Source organism: Podarcis vaucheri (genome assembly GCF_965113315.1).
Source record: "Podarcis vaucheri genome assembly, chromosome: 11".
In the NCBI taxonomy this organism is placed as follows: Eukaryota; Metazoa; Chordata; class Lepidosauria; order Squamata; family Lacertidae; genus Podarcis; species Podarcis vaucheri.
Genome location: NC_138749.1, coordinates 25410257 through 25427665, shown reverse-complemented (window position 1 = coordinate 25427665; position 17409 = coordinate 25410257). Strand labels below are relative to the sequence as shown.

At 42.9% G+C, this 17409-nt stretch overlaps 1 protein-coding gene across 2 annotated transcripts in view; it reads left to right on the top strand.

The window, feature by feature from the left end:
• The window catches only part of DEPDC1B (DEP domain containing 1B), a 35562-nt gene that overhangs the window by 782 nt on the left and 17371 nt on the right, over positions 1 to 17409 (top strand). Inside the window, exons 1-6 of one of the 2 annotated variants that reach the window (XM_082242017.1) lie at positions 2264 to 2359; positions 2474 to 2739; positions 9557 to 9692; positions 11439 to 11566; positions 12350 to 12480; positions 15433 to 15480. In XM_082242017.1, the coding sequence (XP_082098143.1) occupies positions 2279 to 2359; positions 2474 to 2739; positions 9557 to 9692; positions 11439 to 11566; positions 12350 to 12480; positions 15433 to 15480 (790 nt within the window). In that variant the 5' untranslated portion in view covers positions 2264 to 2278. Of the gene's footprint in view, positions 1 to 2263; positions 2360 to 2473; positions 2740 to 9556; positions 9693 to 11438; positions 11567 to 12349; positions 12481 to 15432; positions 15481 to 17409 lie in introns of those variants that run through there. The other variant, XM_082242018.1, reaches the window with a different exon arrangement.

Sequence of the window (17409 nt, the reverse complement as noted above, 5' to 3'; positions counted from 1 at the left end):
AGGGCAGCATAAAAATATATAATAAAAATACATAATAAGAACAAACCAATACCGCCTGTCCCAAACACATTTAAAAGGGCATAGAATATTAATCTGCCAAAGGCCTGTTTGAAGAGGAACCTTTTCACCTGGCACCTAAAGGCATAGAATGAAAGTGCCATGTGAACCTCCCTGAGGAGAGCATTCCAGAAACTTGCAGAAGCAGCTTTTTTTAGCCAACCTACTTGCCCCATTCAGAGATTGGTTCCAGGATACCACTATTTTTGAGTGGGATGTCATCACATACTGATAAATTCAGGTTGCACAATTTTCGTGATAAAGCAAGTGATAGGAAAATGTCGTGGAAACTCTGGGATAACACTTGCTTTGATGCAACCATTTAATCTCCCTGCAAACAAACAAAGATGCATGCTCAATAAGCAGGTCATGCGGAAGTGCCAAAATTCTCCAGTTTATCTGCTGTTCCCCTGGGCCAGACCAGTGAAGCCTCAGTGGAAAAGACCCTCTTCTTTGCATGCCAGGATTTTGAAATCAAAAGCTGGCCTGTGGGCAAAGGTTCTCTTTGCTTTATTATGTCTCCATCACAACGGAGTTACATTCTCTGCATAACCATACCTTCCATCAAGGCAGTAGATGGTTGGCACAACACACTAAAGAGGTGACACAATTTTGCAGTCTTCAGGAAAGAAGCACACAGCCACTTTCCCCCTGCTTGGTACGTTTTGCTGCTGTGCTGTGCTGAGCCAAGTCTTCTCTTGGCTACAGCTTGTGTTTAGTGGCTTGGTGCATTGTGCGAACCAGGCCGTGGTCTACACAGGTGGGTTTTATCTTCTACCTCTACCACCACCAACCCTACACAAATTCAGTGTGGAGTACCTAAGTCGGTTGGATGGCACCTTGTACACCTTCCAGCAATTCCTGCAGCCAAGCTGGTACCAAATGTATTGCTCTGCTTGAAGGTGTATTGAAAAATAGGACTTTCGAGCCATCTGGCACCAAAATGGCAACTAGTCATTCAGTTTTGGTGACTGTAATACTGTTTTAAGGAGCTTTTTGCCACCTAGATTACGTATATGAGTTTCTAACATTGCTGTCCACTACACACATACACATATCAGTGTATTTCATTTTGTTTCCCTTCTATCCCCCCACACCTTTATCTTCTGTTCTTTGGCAATCACTTGTAGCCGAGTAAGATTGTCTTCCATGAACACGATCTTAACAGTAAGTCAGTAAGTGACTGTGGAGGCCAATTTTGGATCCACATGCCCTTCCACAGTGGGGACATAGGTTTCCAGGCAGGAGTTGATCATGGTGAGGGTTTGCCAATCGTGCCTTCCTCTTAGCTCGTTTCTCCCTTTCATCTTTGCTTTCAGCCTACTCAGATTAAAGAGCTTTCCATCTGTTTTTACTCTGGTGGGGAGTTTCCTTTGGAAAAAGTGTAGGGTCATGGCAATGAAAATGATAAATAGAGATGGGGTGCTAACACAACCTTGTTTAACACCTGATCCCACTGTGAATGGTTCACTTTGAGAGCCATTGTTATCTGTGATTGTTGCTGTCATATTATTGTGGAGGAGCTGAAGGATGTTCACAAATTTATCTGGGCAGCCAATTTTCAGAAGGGCACAGGGCATTACGATTTACAGTGTCAAAGGCCTTAGGTCAATAAACAGCCTTTACAGGGGCTGGTTTTGTTCTCTACATTTTTCTTGCAGCTGTGAAATCGTGTTGATTGTCCTCCTAGAAGGTCGAAAACCATATTGGGATTCAGGAAAGGTAGCCTTGGATATTGTTAGAAAACTGTTTGCTAAGATCCTTGCAAAAATTTTGCCAGCTGCCACTAATAAAAAGATGCCTTGATAGTTTCTGCAACCTGTTCTATCACCTTTTTAAAACAGATGGATAATTTTGGTATCCCTAAAGTCTGCTAGGCTCTCCTCTCTCTCCCAGATTTTTTTGATGAGCTTGTGAAGTTGTTGTCTAAGTTCAGTTCCCCCTACTTTGAAGACTTTGGCAGGTATCCCATCAGGTCCGCTGGCTTTGTTGTTTTTCATTTGGTTAATAACTACACAATTCTCCCAGATTTGGAGATACTACAATTACATTGTCTTGTCAGTGTCTGGATAATTAACAATCTCTTTGGAGGTTGTTCAGTTGTATCAGCTTGCAGAGTATTTTGCACCGAAGTATAATTGCTAGTTACTGCCTTTGGGGGTAATTTCTTGTAGTTTAAGGAGAAATCCCCCCCAAACCCTTAGCTTTGGGGTATAAGGAAATGACTTTTTTGGTATGTGGAGAAAAACTTGTAGGTCTGGGGGCAATACTTTTCCTGCTTTATGAAGCCCTCCACTTCCAAGTAAGTTTTCTTTACCTGCTTCCTTTGACCTTCCCTAGCACTGCCTATGTCTAAGCAAACAAGCACTTGTTTGGCTTTGGGTAAATCTTTTTGTATACTTTATTGTCTTCTCAGTGGAATGAGACTATTGAGCTCTTCCGAGGTGGGATGCCTTTACGGAAGCACCGCTGTCGCTTCAAAAGCTATGAGCGCTGCTTCACCGCTTCGGAGGCAGTTGACTGGCTACACAGACTGCTGCAGCACAATCAAAATTTCAGCCCAGAAGTGACCCGCACCCAAACAGTTCAGCTCCTCAAAAAGTTCCTGAGAAACCATGTTATCGAAGATATCAAAGGAAGATGGGGCAAAGAGGATTTTGAGGACAATGGTCACCTATATAGGTAAATAACTGGATACTATTGTTATTTGGGTTGAAATATGTAAGAGGGAGACAGACTTAACTGCAGGAGATTTTGTAATCTACAGTCATACCTCGGGTTACTGACGCTTCAGGTTGCTTTTTTTTTCAGGTTACGGATGCTCCAAAACCCAGAAGTACCAGAACGGGTTACTTCCAGGTTTTGGAGGTCACGCATGCTCAGAAGACCAAATCGCAACCCGCGCGTGTGCAGATGCGCTGCTGCGGGTTGCGAACGCTGCGGGTTGCGAACGTGCACCCTGCACAGATCACATTTGCAACCCGAGCATCCACTGTATTGTGGTTTTGCAGCAGCTTCTTGCAACTTTTATCAAATTAAACTCTTGTTCTTTTTATTTATTTATTTGGTACACATTGTTCACACCTATATTTCAAGTTTGGAAACACATGTTTTCAAGCAGCAATACAAAAAAAGTATCCATGATAAATGCACAATTTCTGAAAAAAAATATGAAAACATCCCTGCTACCTTTACATTTCTAAATACAAAACTGACTACCACATTGTTGCTTCTGTGTAGCAAGAGAAGTTCATTTTCAAAAAAGGTAAAATTCAGTCTTCAGGTGTGAATGGTATGAATGAGAGAGAGCCCCCCCTTTTAATTTCTTAAGTAGTTTTTAGGTGATAAATGGAAGTATAGCAGAAAGGTATCATTACTATATATGTACTTTCTGGTGGGAAAGGTTCCAGTTTGTGCTGCCTGATTTCTGTCAATCTTCCCACTCAGTGAATAAATTGGGATTCATGGAACTGATACTGGGTACAGCTTCTGGCTGCATATATGCTTGGTGGCAGCCCATGATGAATTCTTACCCTGAAATGCTTTTAAACCTGCCCTAGCTCAAGGCAGTAACTGGGGTTGGTGTTCAGATAACATTTGAAAGCTCAAAGGTTGCTATTTGTAGACTGCAAACATTAAGGCATTAAACACGCCTTCATAAAAAGGAAATGGGTAACAGGTCATGTAGCAAAGGCTTTTAAAACCTTAATCAAATGTTTGACTACACCCAAGGGTTATTTTTACATAAAAATGAAGCAATGTGCAGTATAAACAGCAAATATGGATTGTCCAAGAGTCTTTAATTAAACTGGTATGACCTATTAGTGTTGGATGAGATCCATTAATTAAGAGTACAGTGGTACCTCAGGTTACATACGCTTCAGGTTACAGACTCCGCTAACCCAGAAATAGTGCTTCAGGTTAAAAACTTTGCTTCAGGATGAGAACAGAAATTGTGCTTCAGCGGCGCGACGGCAGCAGGAGGCCCCATTAGCTAAAGTGGTTATTCAGGTTAAGAACAGTTTCAGGTTAAGAACGGACCTCCAGAACGAATTAAGTACTTAACCCGAGGTACCACTGTACAGTTATTGGACCCACCAGTTACAATAAATTAGGAGTTTAAAATAATGTGATAATATCCTTGGTTACTGTAGGCAGGAGATTACACGTTTGTGTACCTTGGCAATGATTACTTTCTAGCATGAAGGAAATAATTGGCCAACATTAATATGATTTAGATGTTTCCTGTGTTTTGACATTTGCGATGCATCTTCTTAGCATTTTCTGAAACTTTTTGATAAGGGATTCAAAGAAGATTAATGCAGGCTGGAGTTCCTGCCTTATGACTCTTGCATGCCTGCAACTTGAGCCACGTTAAGAGTCACACGTGTTTATCCCCGTGTGCCGCCATCTTGCATTTTCCTCAACAAAGCAAAGTTCTCTTGTACAATGGTTAAGAATTGTGCAGCTGTAGTATATCTACTACATGCATGGTTGTCATGCATGGTAGACTAGTTACAGCCAGACTAGACTACTGTAATATGGTCTGTGTGGGGCTGCCATTGAAGATGACTGAGTGTGCATTTGGGCATGTGGAATATTGTGTTATGCCTTTCTGTCCAATATACTGGCATATACCTACGGGACTGCCTCTCCTGGTATGCTCCACGGAAGACCTTAAGGTCCATAAATAGCAACACCCTAGAGGTCCCGGGCCCTAAGGAAGTTAGATTAGCCTCAACCAGAGCCAGGGCCTTTTCAACCCTGGCTCCGGCCTGGTGGAACGCTCTGTCTCATGAGACCAGGGCCCTGCGGGACCTGATTTCTTTCCGCAGGGCTGGTAAGACAGAGTTCTTCCGCCTGGCCTTTGGCTTAGAATCAGTTTGATTCCCTCCCCCTCTTTTTCCTTTCTCCTCCTGTAAAGAGGCTGCATCTTAATGTTTTAATGTTGCATTTTAATCTTGTTTTTTAAATTGTATTTTAATCAACTTGTTTTTATTATTGGTTGTAAGCCGCCCTGAGCCCGGTCTTGGCTGGGGAGGGCGGGGTATAAATAAAATTTATTATTATTATTATGTCATTCTAAATTACATTCACACCAGTGGTCATGGTGTGGCTCAAGAATTTGTGTCATTGGACAATGTTGATACTTTCCACACACATGTGCTTCAATCCATCCTTGATTCCCCCATGTAAACAGCTAGAAAGTACTTTATACTCGTACACCACACCAAATTTTGTCACTTTTCTCCTGCGATTTTCCAGGTTAAGGGAATTGCAAACAGATTTCTTTCCTGGAATCAAAAAAACATGGGAATGGTTGCTAAACATGCACTATATACCATTAGTTTTCCGGAAGTGGTCTTTATGTTATGTGTAAACTCAAATATAGTACAGAAATTAATAGTTAGGGAAATGCTGGGGAAACAGAATAAACCGCTGTGTGAATACAGTCTGAGAAACCGAAGGTGGTATAGAATGCAACCGCTTGTCATTGGGGCTAGGCAGTCAGAGCTCATACTGGTTCTGTAATAGTTGCACCGGCTTATTTCCATTTGAAAGTACTGGTTTTAAGCTTTAAAGTCCTAAATGGTTTGGGATGAGCATTATCCTACTAAAGTGCTATGTCTGAAACTACATTATACCAATTTTGTCCATTTAAACTCTTTGTTCTTTTGCAGTTCCTAGCTATCATTCTTGCTGCCATTAATAAGTAACCTGTAATGGGTATGAGTTACTCGTGCGTAAACTGGTGCCTTTCTTGGCTAATTTGCCTTGTTAAAACTTTCTAACTGCACAGCCCCTTCTCATGGTGGCTGCCTCAGTCACTGGCAGAATTCGTCAGTGGACGTTTCTTGAACCTCTTCCAAAATAAAAGTTGTTTGACACCCAGTCTCCTCCTCCTCTCGCTGCGCGGGAGTCTTCTGCGCAGGGAAGGTGTGGGTAGCGGAGGACCTGGGCTCTCCTCACTGATGTCCAGTGAAGAGTCCTGGAGTCCTCTCTCCACTTCCCCCGTCTGTCCCCCTTTATCCCTGGTGTTGCACTGATTGGCTTCCCCCTCTACTGAGCTGTTTCTCCCCCTGCTGCTGGGACCTTCGCCAGCATAATCTGGGAGCCTCCCCTTTGCCTCTCGCTCCGATATCAGTTCCCTGACATAACCAATAAGTAAATGTTTCTATAATAATCCTTGGTTGTCTCCATTGAATATACCCAACAATGTTATTTCAGGATTCTTCTTTTATTTACGTTTTTCTTTGGTTTTATTGTAATACTGTGTGTTACAACATGAATGAAACACACAGTATACTATAAAACAATGTGTTTTATATGAAACAATTTATAATACTGAAACGAATAAATAAGTGTCCCTGTTCACTGGTCTACCTTTAAGACCAATTGGGTATTTGCATTTTTGCAATGCTGAACTTTAATCTTTTCAGATAGTGCCATAATGCAATTTTATAATTATACTGTTGTGTTCCCTTGGGTGTACCAGTCATTTTATTTATACAAATGATGTCGTAATAAGTTGCAAAATAATGGATTTTATTCCGTGGCGGCCGATCCCTGCTTGTTTATGCTGCAGCCGTGATGAAATAGGTTCACGGCGTTATGTAAGTGCCACACATATTAGCCTATTTAGCTTTGCATTGCATTGCCTGTGGCTCTCCATGGTCTCCGGCAGTGAGGCCTTTCTTGCTACCTGACCTTTTAAGTGCAGGTGAGAGGGGTTGAACCCGAGACCTCCTGCATACAAAGCACAACTGTTATCCTTCCCCTAGCAGTTATCCTTCCCCTAACTTTAGCGTACAGTTAGAAGTGTTGTAAAGCAGAACCTTCATTCAGTGCATCCAGGTCTCCTTTCAACACATGCCCTATGCAGGGTGCAGCAGGATCTTCATGAAAGAAGAACAAACTAACTCCCTTCTGATTTCCTGGATTGGTCCCCTGACCCTTCTGAACCAACCTTTTCCCTCTCTAGGTTGAAGTCGGTTTCTGCTTTTTTTCTTCCTCCCCCATCTTAAACGTGTGTCCCTCCCCACCGCCCCAAGTTCCCAGAATGTGTATCAAAGTAGTTTTAAAAAGCTAGAAGTTATTTTTTTAGGGAAGGAGTTACACGAAACCTCTCTTTGTCCAGTTAGTATTTATCAGTAGTGTTATCAAGCATGAAAAATTAAGGCTGTAACTATTCTGTTTCAAACAAAATGGGAAAACCTTTTACAACCTGTGGGCTGAATTTCATTGTGGCCCGTCTTCCAGGGCCCATATTCCAGTGTTGGGCAGTTCCAGATTTAAAAGTGAGCAGGGTGCAACTTTTGGAGACCCATGGTTTGGGATGGTGACTGTCCATAGAGACAAAAATATATTTTGCAGTATTTTTCTTGTACAGTGGTACCTCCGTTTTCAAACGCCTCCATTGACGAACATTTCTGAACTTGAATGCCATAAACCTAGAAGTCAATGCTTCAGTTTTTGAACATGCCTTTGAAGTCAAACAGGAAGCTCAGCTTCTGTATTGAGTTTTCCATATTGAGTTTTTGGTTTTGGAACTCGAACGGCCTTCCGGAATGGATTATATTCTAAAACTGAGGTACCACTGTATCCCTGTGGTGCTTTCTCCCATAATCTACATGTTGCTGAGTAATCATCTTATCTTTTTATTCTGTGAACCGGTATGAAGGGAGGTATACGAATTTAATAAATAATAATTGTGTTTCCACTGTATTGTTTTTCTCTTTTATTGGACCTTCCTTCCTTCCTTCCTTCCTTCCTTCCTTCCTTCCTTCCTTCCTTCCTTCCTTTTGTCTTCTTGGCATTTGTTCTACCTGCTTCTGTACCAGAAGATGAAACAAATTTATATTTTTATAGAATAATGTAAGGCAGGGCAAAGGTAACAATGGGTGGATCAAAATATGTGACTTAAACCTTTGTACAGTTGGCTACATTCCAGCCATGCAGAAATCCAGAGGCTTTTGCACACACACGCCTCTCTCTCCGTCTTCCATCAAGGCTCAAGCAAGAAGCATTATCATAGTTCAGCATCACATTCCAGACTGGCAAAACCACTCAAGGAGGATGTAGAATAGAGCAGTGACAAAGCATGGTTCTCAACTAGTTTCCCTTCTTTAAAAAAATGTAAAGGAACTTTCAGATTTCAGCAGTGCTTGGTGTTAATTGTTCAGCAGTTTGGTATTATTTTGCCAGTTTTTTTATTAAGAATTTTGTATGGCTGTCCCGGTAGAGTGAATTAACTTGCCAGAGATCAATGCAGTAAACTAAAGCTGTAGTTTTGGAGGTCTATATCTTATCTACCAAAGCATGTTCTTCTTCTTAACTTTCAGGACAATGGATATATTTGGAGCACCATCTGGTGGACAATTGCAAACAGTTTCTCTCCCCCCCCCTTGCACCTAGTAATTATGGCAGGTGGGAGTTTAGTTGCTTTTACTTTTGCAGTCTTTATTGTTAAATTGCTTTGGGATGTTTTATGGCGAGTGATTCATAAATGAATTAAATAGCATAGGAACACATAGGGGAAGCTTATTTACACAGCAATCAATGATGCCTAAAGCCTTAATCTAAGCTTTGTTATTTTCAGAATAATGGCTTGGGTCAGTTGCCCTTTCTTTTTTTCACAGACAGAGAAAAGAGAGCAGAAGTTATCAACTGGGTCTGTGGTTTGACTTGATTTAGGGTCAAAGGATAACACTCCAGCTGATGAGCTGTACTAGTTTTGAGCTCCTGTATAATTCTATAAGCAACTTAATGAGAGAAACTGCTCCCTAGAAGAACATACTAGCTCCTGGCTTTTCACCCATCCACTTTCCTCATGAGGGCATTTCCCCTTGGCTCCATCTACACTATAGATTTAAAGCAGTATCATACCATTTTAAACAGTCATGCCTTTCCCCAAAGAATCCTGCAAACTGTGGTTTGTTAAGGCTGCTGATGTTGTGAGGCGCTTATTGCTTTTACAGAGCTACAATTCCCAGAGTGGTTTAACAATCAACCCTCTACCCAGGAAATTCTGGAAACTGTAGTTCTGTGAGGGGAACAGGGGTCTCCTAAGAGCTCTCAGTATGCTTAGCAAACTACAGTCCCCAGGATTATTTGGGGGAAACCAGGACTGTTTAAAGCGGTATGATACTGCTTTAAATCTATAGTGTAGATGGGGCCCATTACTTTTTTCATTAACTGGCCCAGCTCTGGAAAGGGTCCATGCTGATGGAGCAATAGAATATTATTCTGCTGTTTCCACCTACAAAGTCAATGCATGATACGAAAGAGTTCCAGCCTTTCCTTTTGCACATTGATGACTTCGTTGGATTCATCCTAGAATCAGCTTCTAGGTCAAGAAGGCCAGTGTGTAAACATTTCACATGGGCCTCAAACAATTAGATTACAACCAGAAGATGTGAGGCCTTTCTCTCTCCCTGCCCCTCACAATGTTCACAAGCTGGACTCAGTTGTGGCTTTAACGTTTTGTTTTTCATTTTAGATTTCCTCCTTTCTCGCCACTCAAACCATATCCCAAACGATCCCCGTACCGAAAGGAAGTTGTCAAATTCCCAAACTGGAATGATTTTGAAAGGGATACTTTCCAACAACAGATCCCAGGGAAGCCCCTCATGTTGGTAAGATTTCCATCTGTACGAATATTATTTTGATGCGGAAGATGCTAACTACAAGCTCTTGTTCACTGAAATATCTGTGAAGGCATCCTTTGGTTCCTCCCAAGGGGCGAGCAACAGAGGAGCCAATCAGGCTCTGTGGAGAAGTGTTGCTACACCCAGTCCAGTCCCTGACACCTTTTGGAGCTGACTTCCACTTGGGTGTGGACCAGAGAATCCTGGGCTGTGGCTTTGGTATTGCCATCACCAACTTTCCCTTCCTCCCTCTGGGTAGAGAACATAATTGCTATGGACTATGATTAGTCAATAGTTGTAGGGGCTGGAAAGGAGTCCTACTCACGGCATGTGGTGTGGTATGGATTTTGCCTTCCCTACAGCAATTAAGAGCTTATGGTTAATCTTACTATTTATTGAATGTACACACTGCCCTATACCCAGAGGTCAGGGCGGTTCACAAGAGAGATCAACAGAAAAACAACAATGTATATAATGAAAATAAAAACAGCAACCCAATAACAACCCCCCCCCAAAAAAAGAGAGCTGCATTTTATAAGGGCATAGGATGTCAATCAGATCAACCAAAGGCTTGGTTAAAAAGGAACATTTTTGCCTAGCACCTAAAGGTGTATAATGAAGGCACCAGACGAACTTCCCTGGGGAGGGCATTCCACAGATGGGGAGCCACTGCAGAGAAGGGAGCTACTGCAGAGAAGGCCCTCTGGACCTCTCAAGGAGGAGGCACACGAAGGAGGGCCTCAGAAGATGATCTCAGGGTCCGGGTAGGTTCATATGGGAAGAGGTGGTCCTTGAGATTTAAGGCTTTATAGGTCAAAGCCTATAACCTTTGAATTGGGTCTGGAAACCAGTTGGTAGCCAGTGCAGTCAGACCAGTATCGGTGTAATATACTCAAACTGTCTTGCTCCGGTGAGCAACCTGGCCGCTGAATTCTGCACTAGCATGTAGGACACATTATCTTCTCTGCACTGTTGCTTAGAAATGTACTGAAGAATTGGCAATTATTTGCAACTAACATCTCTGGATCGGTGTAGGATTAGGGTCCTTATTAAGGGAAATAATTATTACCTTATTTTTCGCTCTATAACACGCACCAGACCATAACACACACGTAGTTATTAGAGGAGGAAAACAAGAAAAAAAATATTCTAAACGAAATAGTGGATATATGATTTTTGTGGTTCATGCTGTGGCCACAGACATGTGATCTGACGGTGAGTTTGGAGTAGCCCAGTGCAAAAATCCTGAGGATCCATGTGGATGCATGCTTTGTAACCACGGAGGAGGGAAGGAAGGGGAACCATGGATCCTCTGCTCACGACTGCAGCAGATCCCCCCAGAGCCAGTGTGGTGTAGTGGTTAAGAGCGGTAGTCTCGTAATCTGGGGAACCGGGTTCGCGTCTCCGCTCCTCCACCTGCAGCTGCTGGGTGACCTTGGGCCAGTCACACTTCTTTGAAGTCTCTCAGCCCCACTCACCTCACAGAGTGTTTGTTGTGGGGGAGGAAGGGAAAGGAGATTGTTAGCCGCTTTGAGACTCCTGAAGGGGAGTGAAAGGCGGGATATCAAATCCAAACTCTTCTTCTTCTTCTTCTTCAGCCCATCTGTAAGCATTCCCTCTATAACACGCACAGACATTTCCCCTTACTTTCTAGGAGGAAAAAAGTGAGTGTTATGGTGCAAAAAATACGGTATATACAATACTAAAACTTGTTATCTTTCTCGTCTCTTGTAGAGTTCTGAAATGTGGTTCAAACGTCACAGTATTGCAATTGGAGAAGTACCAACGTGCAAACTCATACATCGCCGACAATTAACAGAGTCAAATCTGGAAGATATATGGAGGTCCATGACTCTATCGCAGTAAGTAGATTGCATGAACCTTTCTCTGTCAACCTAAGCTGAGAGTAAGTAGCAGAAAGCAATAGGCTGTGCTTTGCATGCATGCATGCATGCGTAAATAAATATTCCAACTTGCCACTAAGAAAATACAAAGTCAGCAATTCAGTAATCCATAAACTGAAATTCTTTTGCCTTTTTTCAGCTGGCTTGTTGACTCAAGCCCCTGAACTGCAATGCCCAGCTTTTTAAAAATAATAATACTACAGTGGTACCTCGGGTTAAATACTTAATTCGTTCTGGAGGTCCGTTCTTAACTTGAAACTGTTTTAGAGGTACCACTGTTTACTATAGAATATTGCTGGAATGCGGTGCGTGATTCCTTTAGTTATTTTGGTTAGTTATTTTAGTTATTTTGGGGTTGTTTCGTTCTCTAGAGCAGGTGGGGAAACTAGCATGTGGACACTCTCACTGGTTTTTCCCAACTGGGGGGAGGTTGGCATTTATAAAATGCACTTTGATGGGTAAGAACGGGTTTTTCATTATGACATGCAACCTCAGCATTATAGTCACATGTATCTAAAATATACGGGCGCTGTAAAGTGTTCGTTTTAAACCAGAATGTTTTTCTATTGGAATTGCGAGCTTCAAGGCGGCTTGTGCTGTCTATTAAAAAATACTGCATCTGCTGAACTTTTTGTATTCTAGTAAAAGTACTTAATTGTGATGTGCGGTGCTTCTACAACTAACTGTGCTACTAGTCTGATAAACCTGTTTGTTTCCCAACCTCCCACCCTCTTATTGCAGCTTGCAAAAGACTTTAGGCTTGGATTCTCTGAATGACATGCTGGACATTAAACTTGTGAATCCAAAGCATATAATTCAGAATGTGTATAATGTTAACAAGCAGGGAGTTGTCATCCTAGAAGATAAATCAAGTAAGTAGAGTAATTTGTTTAGTTTGTTACAGCTTTTCTAGGATTTGTGCTTGATAATATGGTAATTCAGCGGGGAGAGGGGAGGAACATTCTGTAGCTGAATCATAAAGATAGACATTTCTCCCCAGAAGAAGAAAATTACTATATACCATCAAAGAGTATATTGGGGAGTGTCATGTTATTTAAATTTATTTAGTTGTTTGTAGGGCTTCTCAAGTTTGGACTATGGTATATTTTTGAATGATTTCTGATAAGTTATCCACGAATACAACTTCATGTCCTTTCCATAAGACATTCTGAACCGGTAAGAGCATTAGGTGGTAATTGTACACTATTTTTATGGAGGTAAACAAATCCATAATTAAAAGACAGGCTGTTCTTTATTATCATCTAAGTAGATAAGTGGAACGTGGGTGGTGTTGTGGTCTAAACCACAGAGCCTAGGGCTTGTTGGTCAGAAGGTCGGTGGTTAAATCCCCGCAATGGGGTGAGCTCCCGTTGCTCAATCCCTGATCCTGCCAACTTAGCAGTTCGAAAGCATGTCAAAGTGCAAGTAGATAAATAGGAACCGTTCCGGCAGGACGGTAAATGGTGTTTCCGTGCGCTGCTCTGGTTCGCCAGAAGCGGCTTAGTCATGCTGGCCACATGACCCGGAAGCTGTACGCCGGCTCCCTCGGCCAATAAAGAAAGATGAGCTCCGCAACCCCAGAGTCGTCCGCAACTGGACCTAATGGTCAGGGGTCCCTTTACCTTTAAGTAGATAAGCAGAAGTGTTAAAGTTTCATGATTCAACATCACCTTACTGAGTAATTTCCTTTTATGTGATGCCAACCTGTTTGAGGCTAATTACACAACCAACAAACATGGTGCAATTGTTTCTTATTAAGGCTGGCTTCCCCACATGACACATCCTTCGTATGGACATAATCTGTGGGCATGTAATCTGAAGGCAGCATGAGTTTTGTTTTTCTGCAGTTACATCTGTTTAGATGGCTCCCTGTCGCTCCGCAAAATTAAATACTTCCCTGTTTCCAAACTTGACGCATTTGTGCACATAGGTCTTTGTTGCACGATGGTGATTCTGCAGCGTATTGTTGCGGAATTCCTTCCTGCGGGAAGCCGTGGTGGCCAGCATCTTGGATGGCCTTAAAAAAAGAGGATTAGACACCTTCACAGAGGATAAGGCTGTCAATGGCTAATCTGCCTCCATGGTCAGAGATAGCAATGTTTCTGAATACCAGTTGCTGAAGATGCCAGGAGGGAAGAGGGCTCTCGTTCTCAGGTCCTGTTGTGGGTTTCCCACAGGCATCTGGTTGGCCACTGTGAGAATAGGATGCTAGACTACATGAGCTAACCTAGGTGATCCTGTGCCGCTGAAGCATTTTGCTGCTATTATTGGGGGCTGCTTAACAGAGCGTAATCCACTGCAAATGTTTTTATGATAATATATTATTATTTACTTTTAAATTTTATTATTATTGTTATTAACACACATGTCCTTATGCATGTAAAAAATGGAGGTCAATTGGAAACCTTTATTGTACAACAAGCGACTAACCTGTAATAATAATAATAATAATAATAATAATAATAATAATAATAATAATAATTATTATTATTATTATTTATACCCCGCCCTCCCCAGCCAAGGCCGGGCTCAGGGCGGCCAACAAGCAACAATAAAAACAAGCTGAATGAATACAACTTAAAAACAAGATTAAAATACAACAGTAAAATATTGAAACAGTAAAATATTAAAATGCAGCCTCAGCACAGGAGGTGAAAGAAAAAAGAAAGGGGGAGGGAATCAAATTGGCTCCAAGCCAAAGGCCAGGTGGAACAGCTCTGTCTTACAGGCCCTGGGGAAAGAAATCAGATCCTGCAGGGCCCTGGTCTCATGAGACTGAGCGTTCCACCAGGCCGCAGCCAGTGTTGAGAAAGCCCTGGCTCTGGTTGAAGCTAATTAATTTCCTTAGGGCCCGGGACCTCTAGGGTGTTGCTATTTATGGACCTTAAGGTCTTCCGTGGGGCATACCGGGAGAGGCGGTCCCGTAGGTACAAGGGTCCTAACAGCACTTGTTCTGCAAAGGTGTTGGGTTGGATCCAATGGCAGTCCTATTCAGAGTAGTCCAATTGAAGTTAATGGACATGACTAACTTGGGTTCAATGGATCTAAGTAGGACATAGTTGTTTCCACCTGTGCCATATGTGAAGTGGTTCTTGGGATGGAAATGAGCAGCTGCCGCCAATACAAACTGTCCAAAGATATAGAGCAGGGTTTTCCAAACTTGGGTCTCCAGTAGTTTTTTTGGACTACAATTCCTATCATCCCTGACCACTGGCTTCTGCTAGCTAGGGGTCACGAGAGTTGTAGTCCAAAACCAGCCAGAGACACAAGTTTGGGAAACCCTGACAAAGAGTGACTATGTCTGTCCTCAGTGATACATGCCTTTCTTTTTTATGGCTCAAGACTGAGGTGGAGACTGTATTGTGTACTTCTCTGATGGAAATCGCTGTCCTAATCACCATCATCACTACTATTTACCTGCCCTTTCCCCGAAGTTCCCAGGGCGGGTTACATCAATTAAAGCACAGTGTTGAAAACCTTTTAAAACAACTTGCAATCACAGAAATAAGGCGGGTCCTGAAAATATACACCCCAGTTTTCAAAAGCCAGGGTAAACAGAAGAGTCTGCAGGCTTTGTTGAAAGATGTATAACAAAGATTCCAGATTCACCCCTGTTGGGAGGAAGTTCCAAAACCTGGGTTGCCATAGAGAAAGCCTTCTGGCAGGCTACCACCCTGGAGTTGATTGGGATGACTCTATGGCTGTTGATGAGCTTCTGGATGAGGCTTTCCTGTAGCTTGTAAATCCATTCCTCTGCTTCATAAAAGTCGGTGTTGATCTATTTAATGATTTTTGAAAATTTTTCACATCTCTATTCACTGCAGAGGAGCTGCCTCACTGGGTTCTATCAGCAATGAAGTGTCTGGCAAGTTGTAAGTATCAGTTTGATTTCAGTGTGAATAGGGAAACTCCTCCCCCTTTTCTGTTTTAAGAAAGCCACTTTGACAAGGGCAAATAAGGCTTCATTCATCATTACGAGCCGCAGTGTGAGGCTGTCTGTTTGTCACGGGCTAGTTGGACGTAGAGGAATAATGGGAGGAACCAATCTGTGGAACCACCAGGGGAAGAAGGCTCAGAGCCCAGGGAGTGGTAGTAGGACACCGATGAGTGGTCAGAGGGGGAAAAAGGAGAAGACTGGGAAGAGGACATGTTGGAAGCTGAAGCAACAGGGCTTAGGGAGCAGGGAAAGTGTAGCAGAGAGAAGTCGAAAATCAGAGGTGGAATCTGAAGCAGAGAGGCCAAGAGATGAGTCAGGTTGGTGAAGGATCACTGCTGTGACAAGCTCCCCTTCCGGCATCCCAGGACCAGAAGAAGTATGAAGAGGGAGGAGCAGAGACAGGCGTAGTCTCAGATTGCTTGGTAAGACCCCGGGGGAGGGGGAGGCTAAGGCAACTGTGGGAAGGCAGAAACCTTCATTCTTAGCAACTGCTTCATGTGGGCAAGACATGCTGGAGAAGAGCTGCTGTGCTCATTTGGCCTGGCACTCCTGTGCAGATCCTGTTTTTGCTAATAGAGAGTTAACTCCAACTTGCTCGGTCAATAAGGCTTCATTCATCATTACACTCTGCACAGTGTTGTTCTTTCCCTGTTTGCTCAGTAAGGACAGAAGTCCAAGCTCACATGGGCGGAACTTAGTTCATAGTATAGTATCCCATTCCTACTACCTTTGCTGCTTGACTTCAAATTTTGTATTACTGGGGAGCCCTAGGAACTGCCCAGTGGATCAAGACGTTCAAGACAACAAGAAAACTGTCTTGCATGGAGACACAGGGAGCACAATAAGTTAGGATTCTGCTTCAGCATTGACTAAGCCCCAGCTGAGCAGCCTTATAGCCCTACCCCTTCCTCTTCCTCTTCACACGTATGGCTCAGGGATGCTTGGCTGCTTATTTGGAAACATTGGCTGCTCATCAGTTATGGGTATCTTGTGTGGTAGTCCTCATCTTAAATCCTCATGCTGGGCTTTGTCCTGCTATGTTGTATCACATGATCAACCACCACCCAGAATTGACTGATATGGGCAGCTACTTCTGTGTGATTGTTCCATCTGAAGCAATCTTTGTGAAGATCTCCCTCCATGTACAATGCTTTCATGGGATGTGAGCCACTAGAAGCCCTTGGGCCAAATCCCCCACCCCCACTATGCCAGAGTATATGCCATGTGGTCCTCCTTACATTGCCATCCTAAAGGGGAAAGTGATACTGAGAAAGCAGCATCTCTGCCAACCCAATTTGTTGTGGAGAATTCACTGGGGCAGGGTTTGTTCTGTATACAGTGTATAAGAGTTTAATGTGTACAGTGGTACCTCTGGTTACATACGCTTCAGGTTACAGACTCCACTAACCCAGAAATAGTACCTCGGGTTAAGAGCTTTGTTTCAGGATGAGAACAGAAATCGTGCTCCGGCGGCGTGGCAGCAGCGGGAGGCCCCATTAGCTAAAGTGGTGCTTCAGGTTAAGAACAGTTTCAGGTTAAGAACAGACCTCCGGAACGAATTAAGTACTTAACCCAAGGTACCACTGTATATGGGGTTATATGAAGGGTTAAGCTTGAAATACTAAGTGCCCATTGATTCATTGAAGTTCTTTAGTTGTGTAAGACTGGCCTGGGGGAAAGCTGGGCTCTTGCATCAAGTTGGAGGGTTGTACCATTTCATTTCTGATTGGCTTGCAGGGTAGAAATCCTTGGTCACTCATTGGTCAGAAAAAGTGTTCTGAGGAGGAGGCAGAATTCTAGCCTACTCCGATCTGATGAATGTCACACATTTCCCCCCTCCTGTCAAATAATTTGTCCGTTTCCT